The sequence below is a fragment of the Terrapene carolina genome, unplaced genomic scaffold (assembly GCF_002925995.2).
Source record: "Terrapene carolina triunguis isolate 2854851 unplaced genomic scaffold, T_m_triunguis-2.0 Scaffold66, whole genome shotgun sequence".
Taxonomy (NCBI): Eukaryota; Metazoa; Chordata; order Testudines; family Emydidae; genus Terrapene; species Terrapene triunguis.
This window is the reverse complement of record NW_020664417.1, coordinates 46015066-46027980: the sequence shown is the minus strand read 5'-3', so window position 1 is coordinate 46027980 and position 12915 is coordinate 46015066. Positions and strand designations below refer to the sequence as shown.

General features: G+C 42.2%; 1 protein-coding gene across 1 annotated transcript in view; it reads left to right on the top strand.

The window, feature by feature from the left end:
* The first annotated feature begins 1004 nt into the window (after window positions 1-1004).
* The window catches only part of MTNR1A (melatonin receptor 1A), an 85033-nt gene continuing 73122 nt past the window's right edge, over window positions 1005-12915 (top strand). The window contains exon 1 of the mRNA XM_024203280.3: window positions 1005-1221. Within this exon, the coding sequence (XP_024059048.1) occupies window positions 1041-1221 (181 nt within the window). The 5' untranslated portion in view covers window positions 1005-1040. The remainder of the gene's footprint in view (window positions 1222-12915) is intronic.

The window sequence follows — 12915 nt, the reverse complement described above, 5'->3', positions numbered from 1 at the left end:
TGGCTGTTATTGGCTCTCAGCTAGGTGGACCCGATATTTCGGTAACAAGGCTGCATTGCAAAGGAAAAAATGTCTCCACTGTGTATTTTCATGCAAAGATGAGACAGTCGGTCGGTGCTATCTCTCGCTCTGTCTCGCTTTCAGTGAAGCAATGGCATGTGCAGCTCTGGGGATTCGGGTCCTGAGGTTCCCCTCCTCCCCCCGCGAGCAGCTTCGCAAAGAGCTTTTTATAGCACACAGAGCAGATCCAAGCTTGGGGCTTTCTCACTCTCCTCGTCGGCTTCACTTTAGTGGCTGAGTCCGCCTGTCCGTCAGTAAAGGGCAAATTTAGTACGGGTACAATTAACAAGAGATATTAACCCAACCGGTAAAAACCAAATAAATAAAAAAAGCAGCCCCAAATACTGTGACACAGAGCTCGAAGGGCACCGATCTCGGCTTACAGCGGCAGGGGAGGAGGGACGGGTGCCTACGCTTGCACCGCACGCGGTGTTGTCCAGAGGAATGACTGAATGACTGAATGAATGAATGAACGAACGAGTGAATGGCGGGAGCCGGGAAAAGAATGAATGGGGCCCCGCTGCGCAGCCACACGCCGCCCGCTCAGAATGAATGAACCGCTTGCCCGACGCTGCGCCTCAGCGCCGCACCGGGGCGCTGTTGCCCTGCAGTGGCGGAGGCGGCGGCTGGAATCCCCCGGCCCCGCACGTGTCCGGGGCTGAGGAGGCCGAGCGCCGCCAACGCTAGATGTCACCTGGAGGCAGCAGTGGCGGAGGCTGCTGCTGTGGCTGGTGGGGGAGGGGGCGAGGGGAGGCTATAAAAGTAACTCTCCGCGGCACGTGCACACTTCAGGGAAACTTCGGAGCCCGGCCGTGGCCGTGAAAGGCGCTGGGGTAGCCTGCGCCACGCCGGGCACCTTCCGTCTGAGCCGGGCGGGCGGATCCCCGAGGGCTGCAGGCGAGCCCCCTCCTTGTCCCCCCTCCCGCCCCAACGTGGCCCTGGGATGTTGGGATAGTGAGGCTGGGGCGAGGAGGAGCAGCATGAGAGGCAATGGGAGCGGGCTGAACGCCTCCCACCCGCCCGCGGAGCTCAGCCTGGACCGGCCCGCCTGGGTGGCTTCCACTTTGGCCGCCATCCTCATCTTCACCATCGTGGTGGACGTCCTGGGCAACCTGCTGGTCATCCTGTCCGTGTACAGGAATAAGAAGCTGCGGAACGCTGGTAAGGGCGGGGTGGAAGTGCACGGGGGAGGGGGCTTGGCTTGGCGGGAGGGCAGAGGAGGGGGCCTTGCCTGCAGCCCTAGCGCCTTCCTTCTGCACCCCAGCCTCCCTGCTTCATTCAGGCGTCGGGCGCTGCTAGCCAACAGCTGTCTCCCGCGCCAACCCGATGGGCACAGAAAGTTGGGACCCCGGGAGGGCTGGTCCTCATTGCCTTGGCGCTGAGGCGTGGGAAGTTTGTAGCAAACGCGATGCCTTAGGACCCGAGCCTCCGGCCAACCCCCTTCTGCAGAGCTATTTTTAACCGGCCACAACGAGGTTTTCTAGCTGTTGTATTCTGCTCGTTTGTAGATAAAACTGGGGATCGGGGTTTAAAATTCACTGCCAGACCGCGGATACAGTATGTGACAGATGCCCAAAGCGGCGTGTTTCACGGCAAATCAGCGCTCAAAGCTCTCTGATGTGTATTTTTAGCAACTGCAACCAAACCGTGGTGCTATTTAAAGCTTTCGTTCAGTAAAAGTGTGAGCCGGTATAAAAACAAACAAACAAGCTGTGTTTTGCAATGGAATGAAATATGGAGGGAGGGAGGATGCCATAGCATGTAGTAGTATGTGAACCGTCCAGATGTCACGCTGCTGATCTCTAAGTTTAATATTATTTAATACATCTCTCTGCATAAAATAACAGGGTTGTGACATCAGACAAAGTCAAAAGGTTCAGTTATGGCTGATGCATAATTCAGAATAAATGAAGGCACAATGTTGATGAGCATCTCTCTTTGTTCACCAGTTACTTGCTGTTTACTTCTTTTAAAGGCTGAAACCATTTGTCAGAAAACCAGATTTAGGCACGCCTCAGAAAAGTGGATTTTTGACAGGATAGGATCTGTGACGGGCTATTGAGTAAATCCCTCTTAGGGCTTGTCTACACTACCGCGGTAGTTCGACGGCTGGCAATCGAACTTCCGGGTTCGATTTATCGCGTCTGGTGTGGACGCGATAATTCGAACCAGGAAGTGCTCGCCGTCGACTGCGGTACTCCACGTCAGCGAGAGGAGTACCGCGGAGTCGACGGGGGAGCCTGCCTGCCGTGTGTGGACCGCGTCTGAACCGCGGTAAATTCGAACTAAGGTATGTCGACTTCAGCTACGTTATTCACGTAGCTGAAGTTGCGTACCTTAGATCGAATTGGGGTGTTAGTGTAGACCAGGCCTTAGTTTACTGATTATTGGTCCGACAGACAGGAACTTCTCCTTCAGCGGCGTTCTGCTTTATCACGTCAGACCAGCTGCTGCGCACGTGTACCAAATCTGTGCACTCAAAACCCTTTTGAAACTTTCATGGGAGAGAAAAAGAAAAAAAAAGGGAATATATGCAGGGAGCTGCGGTGCTAAACAAAACAGGACTGTGTGTTGCTATTTTTTCCACCCCCTAAACTATTATAAAGGATTGGCTCCTATTATTGATGAATGGCCTGCAGAATTTCAGTGTTAACTCCACAGAAGTCAGCTGAGAGATTATTAGACTGACTTGAGACTGGTGTGAGAGAGGAAGCTTGGTTTTGAATCTTGACAACTGCTATGTAACTGTTCTCTGTTTGCATTATAAATCTAACTGACATGGAATAAAAGGTTTCATGGTCACTTTCTAACTAAGGTAATTAAAATGGTTTATAGTTTTAATTTCAAGGAATGTCAATAAGCATGATTAAAATGAAGGCAAACTGGTTTTCTTACGTAGTTATCACTGATCTAAAATGTAGATACTGGAGCTTTCTGTCACTTGCCTTGATGTAAATAAAGAGTACTTCCATCAAAACCAAAAGTGGTGTGAGATCAGCATCAGAGTCTAGAATTCCAAGTCAAGCTGAACTTTGTCTTGCCATTTTTTTCTCATGTAGACTTTTCTTTTTATCCTAGGGATTTTTGTTGTTGAAGTAGGTGTATATTTGTAATGGGTCTATGGGTGAGAGTTAATGGATTTAGATAAACCCCAATGTTAATTCACATGCCTCAGTTCTTCTCTTGGGAATCTGAAGTCTAGAGATCCATAGTAACAGAACCACACAAAATATAGTGATGTGTACCCAAGAGTAGAATTGAATCCTTAGATGCTTATATCTATATTTGTTCTGCTTTAGCTCTCAGCACATCCCACTCACATTCTCACAAGTGCTCACTTGTCACATTTCTCACTCTCTGCCTTTTTCCTTCTCAGTGGCTATTGAGAACTGCAGCAAATTATAACATAGAGGCAAGGCCAGAGAACGTTCTTGGGATATTGAATTGTATTAGGCTAGGTTGTGGGACAGATACTGCTGTAATTTAACTAAGAAACCGGTTTCATAGCAGGAAATAATTCATATTATGTTTTAGGATAGAATTTAATAGTAAAACAAAGTAGTTTCCTAGGAGATAAATTAAAACTTCTGTCCTGTAAGAAAAACTTTGAATACTTTGATGAAAGAAAATTTATGGACTTCAGGATCTTGGGAAACATAGAAAATGGTTAAACAAACAAATCTTATAATCCTCATACAACTAATTTGTAACTTTTTAGGCCCCACCCAGCGAAAATGTAAGCAGGTGCATAACTTTAAAGATGTGTGTAGCCCCATTGAACATTACATTGAGTTCAGTGGGACCACTCATGAGTAAAGTTATGAATGTGTGTAGGTATTTCCAGGATCCAGGACTTATATTATTTTGAGCAGGGGAAGGAGGATTTTCTTTAATTTTTTGCTGTTAAATCAGGATATTTAGGAACAGGCTAAACTTTAAATGTCATACATCTTATTTGTAATTTATTAATTATAAGGAAAGTTGCAACTATTTGCAGAGCCATAATGAGAAAAAAACTTCTGATTTTGCAGCATCACATATTAATAAGTCATTTGCTGACACATTCATTGAGGAAAAAAGGACACAGGCTGAAAATTCCACCTGAAACAGGTCAGGGAGGAACAGAAGATGCCTCCTGAAGAATATGTATTTCAATGAAGATTTCTCTTCCTTCTCTGAAAAAGAGGACAAACTGAACTATGGAATATTTAACATTGTACCAAAACAGGTGGATGTGGTAGGGGAAAATATCTTGCGTCTCCATCTCTCTATTTTTTATATATATATATATATATATATATATATATATATATATATATATATATAAAAAACACATATTTTTTTGGGAAGATAACTACAAAGTCGATCCGGGGACGTCTTTTATTGCTAAAATATGCCCTGGGGAATAGTAGAAAACCTAGAAAAACCTTCACAAGAAGTGGTATCACCTGCCTGCCAGTCAGAAGGTTAGTGAGGTACTGTGATCAAAGCAAAGGAGTCAGTATCTCAAAGAAGCTTTGTCTCAGCAAGCGAGGAGTGTCTGATACACCAGACTCCTTCATAGTCACAGACGTGGCTTCAGTAGATGCTCTTCTAGACACAGAAGCCGATGATGCAACTGGTAGGAGCCTCTTTTATTTAATGTACTTGACTGTAATGAGTTTCATAGTTCTGACTTATTGTTATGGTGATTTTTATGATCCAACATACTACTAGGCCGAGTTCAGTCATGGTGCAAGCAGCTGTGACCCAGGTTGCATTGGCTTACATCAGGGCTGAATTTGACTCCTGATGTCTTTTAACTTTGACACACATTTAATGGGAAACATTCAAGGCATAAGGATTTTGATGTTTTAAGTCTTGACCTGATGTCCAGATAGGTGAAACTTTAGTAAACCATTCATGTGCTTGCTTTCTTCTCATTTTTTTATAAATAGGTTCAGTATAAATCATGGAATGTGTTTCATGATTCTTTGTTAATGCTTATAAATTCTTATAATTCTTATCCGCTTATGCTGATAAATTCTTTTAATAAAAGTCCTGAATTGAAAAATTAAAGACACAGATTTTTGCTCTGTTGCTCTGCTCAATGTTGCAAAGTCTAAAGTGACTTAGGCTCTTAAGTGCCTAAGGCCCAGATTCTCAAAGGTATTTAAATTCTGAAATCGGGGGAGTTAGGTGCCTAAATAGCTTTTGAGGCTCTGGGCCTAAATCACTTGTGAATATGAGACTTTGACTCCTGAGTCACTTAGGCCTTTCAGCGCTGAGTAGAGCAATGCTTAAATAGTTTAAAAATCTGGGCCAAAGTGACTAGCCTCAGGGAAGGTAAGTGGGGAAAAACAGATAGTTTTCACAATATCGCATAACGTTATTACTAAAGAAGCAAAATATTCGAGCACCTCAGTGAATTTAGAAAGCAGGTAACTTAAAGAAGTTTATAAAATGTTATAAGTAAGAATTCATACGATTGACTGTCCTTATGCCTTCCTTGTTCTCCTTGTCAAGAAAACAATGCATCAAGAACAAGGCGATGAAGCAGTTGTAAAAATTAGCTTATCACGTGGTAAGTTAAAAATGATTTCTCCCCTATTAGGACCTCATTCTGCACTGTTTGCATACGCACAAAACAACCATTGTAATCACTGGGAGCTTTGCATACACAAGGATGAGGTTTGGGACCTTATTAGTTAATAAAGGGAGCTGCTTTCAGTCGTCTTATCCCTCTTGAGCTTCTTTCTCTTCCCCTTCTAAACTGTATTATTTGGGCCAAGTTCATTGGTTTTAGCATGGCTACTTGGCAGAGCCAGCATAAAGGAGTCATAAAGTGGTCTTAAGAGCCACCCACTGAATTCCTGGGGAGCCTCCACTCCTCACCCTCTTCCACAAGCCAGAAGTGTGACCAGGCCTTTCCTACCCCTGGCCTATTTCTGGCGGTTGGAATGACTCATCCTGGTCATTGATGGCTGTGCACTCAGCTTCTGCTCAGGGATGAATTTGGTCTTTTATACACGTTAGATTCAGCCACTGATTTGGGAAACTGAACAAATACCAGCATGTCTATTACCAACAAACACTATTGTCACTAGCTAAGAGTGCAGAAAAGAGGTTCTGATATTGATACAGCTCCAAAGCCCTGAGACAGCAAGGTAACAGGCTTATTCACATGCTTAAACTTCAGCATGTGCATAGCAACCTTCCTGAATCAAGACTCAAGACAGCAGCAAAGAAGGGAGAAGGCAATTTTTGTATTCTAAATTCATTTCTTCACTAAATTGGGTTCAGGGAGCATAGTTTGTAAAGATAGGACCAAGAATGTCAGGAGAGCACTGCATAAGGTTGAGAGCAGCCCCAAATTAAATTTGTATGTTCATTGGGGACATCTAGGAAAAAAATGAAGGAAGATAGCTACTTATGTGATATGTCTTTTTAAAAAGTCCCTTTAAATAAAAAATAACCTGAAGTATTTTTATTAATATTGTTGTATTTTTAGAATCAGGAGCAGTCAGTTGGAATCCTGCATGTGGAGGGCTTACAGAATTGGGCCCTTTTTAAAAATTAAATGTGTTGCATAGCAGCCTATTAATCTGGTTGGTGAAGAGACTTCTTAGTTTCAATATTTATATTTATTGGAAATATTATACATGGGGGTTTTCAGATGATCAGATTGCAGCTTTCATTCAACCTTTTCATTATGGTAATTGTTCTTGATGATCTGTTTTTTAATGTCAAGACGTTCTTCAACAAAATATTTGTCATTATCTGCTTACAAAAAGAAACCAAACTTCTTCTGTTGTGAAACATAAAGGAATTATTGTCTTTATTACAGATTTCTCTGGATGACTTTTGCATACCCAGGGAGAAAATGGGTAGCCAAAGAAATGTTTGGATCATCGGAGAGAGAGAACAGCTGTAGAAGACCAAATAATAACACGCGAAATAAGGGTCTGAAGAAAATTGACTGACATATTGATGGCAATGAACATTGGTATTTCAGACTTGAGTTACTTCAGGTAGCAAAAATGGTAAGCCAATTGGGGGTGGAGGGGGAAATGTCTAGCTGAGTTGTTGAACTTGTCCACCTGATGGACAAAATTACAAAGCAAGATGTACAGTTTTGAACAAAACAATTCCTTTAGAGTAGTAAATGGTGATTTGGTTAATAATTCGTTCAAGCTTAGGGTTCACTTCAGAAACTTGTTGAAGTGGACCTTGTCTTTTCAGTAACCAAAAATTAGGGGTAAGCATTTAAAAAAAAAAAAAAAATTTTTTTTTGTTTTGTTTTTGTTTCTGTCAAATGATAGTCTTTCCTTACTCTTCCTGCCAGTTTTTAATTTTCTGAACTTGCTTACCTTTTTGGTGGCAATGCTTCTTGTCTCTTGCTGTCATGAAACACTGTTTCTGGTTGGAAACACTTTTCTTTGTCTCTTCTAGATTTTGGTTCACCCCTTTTCTGTTTTCTCTTCAGTTTTTTTTCCCTCTTCTTAGCCTGTTGTCTCTAGTCTCTTTTCACTTCCTCTCTTCCGCCCCTGTCACCCAGTACTCTGCTACTGTTTCTTTTACTCTTATCTCTTTGCTGTTTTTTCTTCTCCACCACCACTATATGTTTCTAGATACTAACAACAATTCTAGTTTCTAATGATAGAGATGCTACCAGCAATAGATACCTGATACCAGTAGCACTACTAACAAACCCCTCTTAGACATTGTGGCTTGCTTTCATAGGGGAATAAAAAGTCTGCAATGTCAGACCAGGTTTGTGCATCCAGAGTGCAATTTTGCAGCCTGAAAAAACACCTTGCACCCTTTCTGTTGGCAATCTTTTTCTCTTATGCACTTGCTTCAAAACTGCCTGAAATATCACATTAACGTTCCACTTTTGAGTAATGTGTGCCAACATCTCCTCCAGGAGGACATGATTAGTAAAGGAGTTCTTTTTTGGAATGAGACAAAAATATGTGCTGTTAATAGGGGTTCTTTTTATTATTATTTTATGGGTCTTTTGTAAACAAATAAACATGTATTTTAATATGTATGTAAATAATGCTTGAGCCTTTATTATATAAATACTACCAAGAGAGAAATACCCTTCCAGCAGGGTAGCCCTTCCAAAATCCACCAGCATTGGGGGCAATGATTGAGCTGAATAGGGTTGTAAAGGTGTATCTTTCATGCTGAAATGAGTCTCACCATTCTTTCGACCCATGTCATTTTAAGGATGGAAAATACAATGAAACAAATGAAATAAGAATCCTATGGTATGCCAGAGAACAGATTTTTCAACCCTGTGGGTATGCTGCAAACCCCATCATCCTCTCCTATGTTAGGCTTTTGAGGAGGGTGTGGGTTGGAAAAAAATATATTTGGGGCAATCTTTGGTTTATGTTGTGATTTGTAACTTATGAGATGGGTTACTTAGAGCACTGGATGGACACCTTTCGTTGTTCAGTAATATGTTCAGTAATAAATAATACAAAAGGTCCAAATTCAGTATTTTTTTAAAAGTGCAAAGCCATGTCAATTTCCATTTAAAGGCAGTTTTGCACCAGAAATGTCTTCAACCAACTCACCCCAATAGCTAGAGGACCGAAACAACAACAAAAAAATCATACCTGAATATCACTGCTTCTGGTTCCACACTCTTTCAGGCAGGGTTAGCACCTGCTCAGGAACTCTGTTCTTGATTCTTCTGTGCCTAGTGCCTTGTCTGGCATACCTTGTAAAGCCACAGTTACAGAAATATGGAGATATGCATTACTTTATTTGCATACTGCTACCTTCTTTTCCCTCCAGCCCGAAAGATTTCCTATCATCCTCCCTTTCTAGGTCTCCCTCTGCTTCCCCTCCTCAAGTTTCTTCTTCCCCAACACCCATGGCTTGTTTTTCCCCATTGAGACTCTCCTGTTTCCCTCCATAACATACTGAATATATAGACTCTTTCTAAGGCATGGTCCCTAACCTACACATGATTACAGAGATGTGGCGTTAGTAATTACTTCACACTATGCAGTGCTACAGCTATGTGATTAGATTAGGGACCATTCTCCAGACTTCTGGAGGACTCCTAGCAGTCTTTATAGCTTAGAGTCCTAGGATAGACCTAAAGGACTCAAACTATAGAGATTACAGTTTAGAACACCTCTCACTCATACCCCTGCTCTTCCAGCGAAAACAGGAGATAGAAGCATATGCTCACGATTCCAGTAGGGAGTGTCCTAACAAGGTCAGGAAATTGACCTCTGGTTTGGTAGTTTTCACCAATATAAATAAAGTGAGATATTAAAATGCTATCACTTTAGAATAGGGGTGTTTCCCCACACTTTGCATGTGTGTAACTAAGTGATTGTACATGTTACATGACAGTGGAGAAATAGATCTTCCTCCTGTTGGTTTAGAAGTTGAAGTCCGGGTACTGGGATTCCATCTGTTTATAATACTTCAGGTTCATATGATTAAGATTTATTAACAATCTGTGTTGATGTTTTAGTAATGCAGTGGTTAATAATAGGGCATTTAGATAATTAAAGTTTTTAATATGATTCAGTTTGCAAATTGTTTTTATTTACTGATACATTTATAGGCTGGAAGTGTAATATTTTTGTAACTGTGGGATTCCAGGATGGCTTTTTCTACAGTCAAAACATACCAACCCTTTTGTTGTTACCATGTGAATGGTTTTAAAGAAACAAAATAAATGTTTTCCATATTCCAGTTGAGCATGGGATGTTCATTAATCTGTTTCTTTAAATGCAAATGATTTTTTTAAGATCATGAAATTTGAATATTTTTGGCTCTGAGCTAAGTGAAACTAAAACTGCATGGCAAGTAGCAGAGTAAACCTCATCTAATCATGAAAATTATGCTGCAAAGCAGGGGAGTGGAGTCTTGTAGTGTGCTTTCCCTGTCACCTGAGCTGTGAAGCCCTCCACATGAAGAAAACATGTTTGGGGCTCTACCGCTATTGGGAGGTAGTGTGACTGGCGGAAATATCATGGGGCTGGGGAACAGTTTCTCGACACAGCATGCTCCCCTTCAGAACCTGTAGATTTTCCCACAGAAAGCTCAGAAGAAGCTAGTGTTGTTCATTGTAGCACTGAATTCCATTGTTTCTACCTTAAATAGAGGGACCAAAGCAACATGGCTGCTCAGAGATGCCAGCATGTCAAAAAGTTATCCTGACAACAAACTGGGGTAATCTGGAGTCTGCTCAGGGGCAGTTGGGAGGGAAAGGGTATGTGCATGATTTCTGAAGAGATTTTGAAGTGATTTGTAACATGAATATTTTAGTTCTCAAGGCCTCAACTGGCTTTGAGTTCAGCTAAGCAGCCAGAACCCACGGAGATCCCATTTCTCCCTAAAAAAAAATTCTGACCCATAACTGGTGCCCCTCCATCTACAGTGATGATCTTCTTATGGGGAGGCCCAGTGACCTTCAATTCCCTCCTCACCTGGCATCAGCAACCAGTTTCTCACTTTGATATTTAATTAATCTATCTTCTGCATTATTTTTCTCCAGTAGAGGGCTGTGTGCGTGATGTCTCTGATACTCTGGTCGTCTTTTTCTAGGGATTGGAAAGGTTTGGGGTTACCCTAGTCTTGTTTTATTCTGTCTTCTCCCCCTCCCCCCAGTATGTGCCCATCTGCCCAGCTCTGTGTCCCATGAGTATTCTGGGAAATAAGTACTCCCTGGGAAATACTTTCTTTACAAATTCCCCCATCCCTCCTCACTAATCCCAGCAAACTCAGGGTGAAATCCTGGCTACAGTGAAGTCAATGGGAAAACTCTGAGCTCAAGATTTCCCACTCAACATTTATATGGGGCAATAATTGAACTATGAAGGGCAGGAATCCTGATCTGCCATAGTCAGGATCCAAATACTTACCAGGCACTGGGGACCCTGCCATAGCTACCCTTTTTATGCATGAATAGTAACTGCAGTAAGGGACCAAGACATAACATCTTTCTCCCCATTCTGTGTGTGCCCTGGGACCATCTTTAAAAACCTAGAACTGTCCTGGCTAGACTATGCCCACCAAGCCAGCTCTGCTCTCTGGTCCCCCTCTTCTCCTTATACAGCTCACAGTGGGGCTCAGGTTCAGTGCAGATGCCCAGAGAGCTATATAGTTGGGACCAGTACACTTAGTGGAAGTACGTGGCTACATAAGTAGCCATATTTACTGAATCTGTCTACTAACCCTTCTCCAATCCCTGTATCCTTTGGGGAGTATGTACTGGAAAGTCAGTTGAAATTTCATAGATGTTAGACGAACAAATTATGACTCGGATGTTGATGATTCAGGATTCTCTGTGGGGAGGGGAAAGGTGGCGGGCGGGGAGAAGACCACAGACTATTGCAATGCCTCTCTTGTCTAAACATTTCAATAAATGGATTTTGTGTTCAGTGGATCAAGGACAGTTTGCCTGGATCCACGTTGTCTGGATGGATAACATCAATCTGTTCTTGATGTTCTTTGCCCCCCTCTGCCCTCTAGTTAAAAGCAAATGCTCCAGATTATCAAATTTTGCCAATTTATGAGCTGTTTGCATAAAATTGCTGGTCTGAGTGTTTATGTACGTGATATGCATATATGTATTTGTGTCTGCATGTATGTGTGCACACAGAGTATATCAGGGATGGGCTCAAGAATGGGTGCTGTAGAGCCAACAAGGATAATCTCCAGCTGGCTTGTTAAGCCATTTTTCCATCCTCTATGCACAGCTTGGATAGGAACAATGGGAGTGGAGCAGGGCTGAGGATGTGTCCCAGTATGTGGTGGTAACTAATGTAAAGCTCATAAGATTCTCGCACTTGCTGTTTCCTACAAAAAAAAATGCAATATTTTAAACATTATTTTTAGCAAATGTGTTAGCATTTCTTTGGTTACTTCCATTATAAGTCTGCCTACCCTTTCAGCTCACTTCTTGATTGCCTTGTCTCTTCCACAGTAGTGAATCCTACTACTGGGAATCTCTGCAGTGTCTGAAAATAATGTTGACTATAGGTGCTTTGATGGCTGCTGGAACACTTACATTGACTTTCATTGCTTTCTTTGCACAGAACTTGCATTATTTAAAGATTACCTTTTCTCAGTCCATACAGCATTACATGTGTCTCATATATCCAGTTTTTCCCAGTAGTTTCTGGAAGCTCCTAGGAATTTCTCTTGGTTCTATCTGTTGTACATTTTAAGGCTTTCAATGGATACTTCATAGGTTTAATATGCAAGTATGAAGACGGCTCCCTGATATATCTGTGGATTCCTGTAGCTTCTTTGACCACTCTCATATTGCAGGATTACTCTACTGATAGCAAGGTTTAAATTTGCACTATCTTTCTTAAGTTGCCTTCTGTGTTTAATTGAATAATACTTTTCTCTCTTTTTTTGATGATATTTCAGTGTGGAATTACAAGCTGGTTTTGACAGTGGGCTTTCCTTTAAGGCTCATATTAAACATTTTCTGAAATTGTTTCATTAGTCTCTGGAATGTTAGGATATTGAAATGTTCTCAGGGTATAGCACACTGCCATTTTAAAAGGGACTGCTATTCTTCCCCGGTAATTTTTCCTTGTAAGACTCGCTGTAACATAATAAAGACAATCTAGAGATGATTGTCAAATTGAACAGAGCTCTTTGTGTGCTTCTCTGATATAAAGCCTGAAACCTTGAATAATTTTAGTCTCAACAAGTAATGTGAGGCCCTAAAAAAAGATGTTGGACCTGATTAATGTAGGCACATTGGTTGAAGTTAAGGTAATGGTCAGGGCCGGCTCCAGGCACCAGGCACCCAAGCTGGTGCTTGGGGCGGCACCTGGAGGGGGGCGGCGCGGCGCTCCGGCCGCCGGGGAGAGCGGGGCC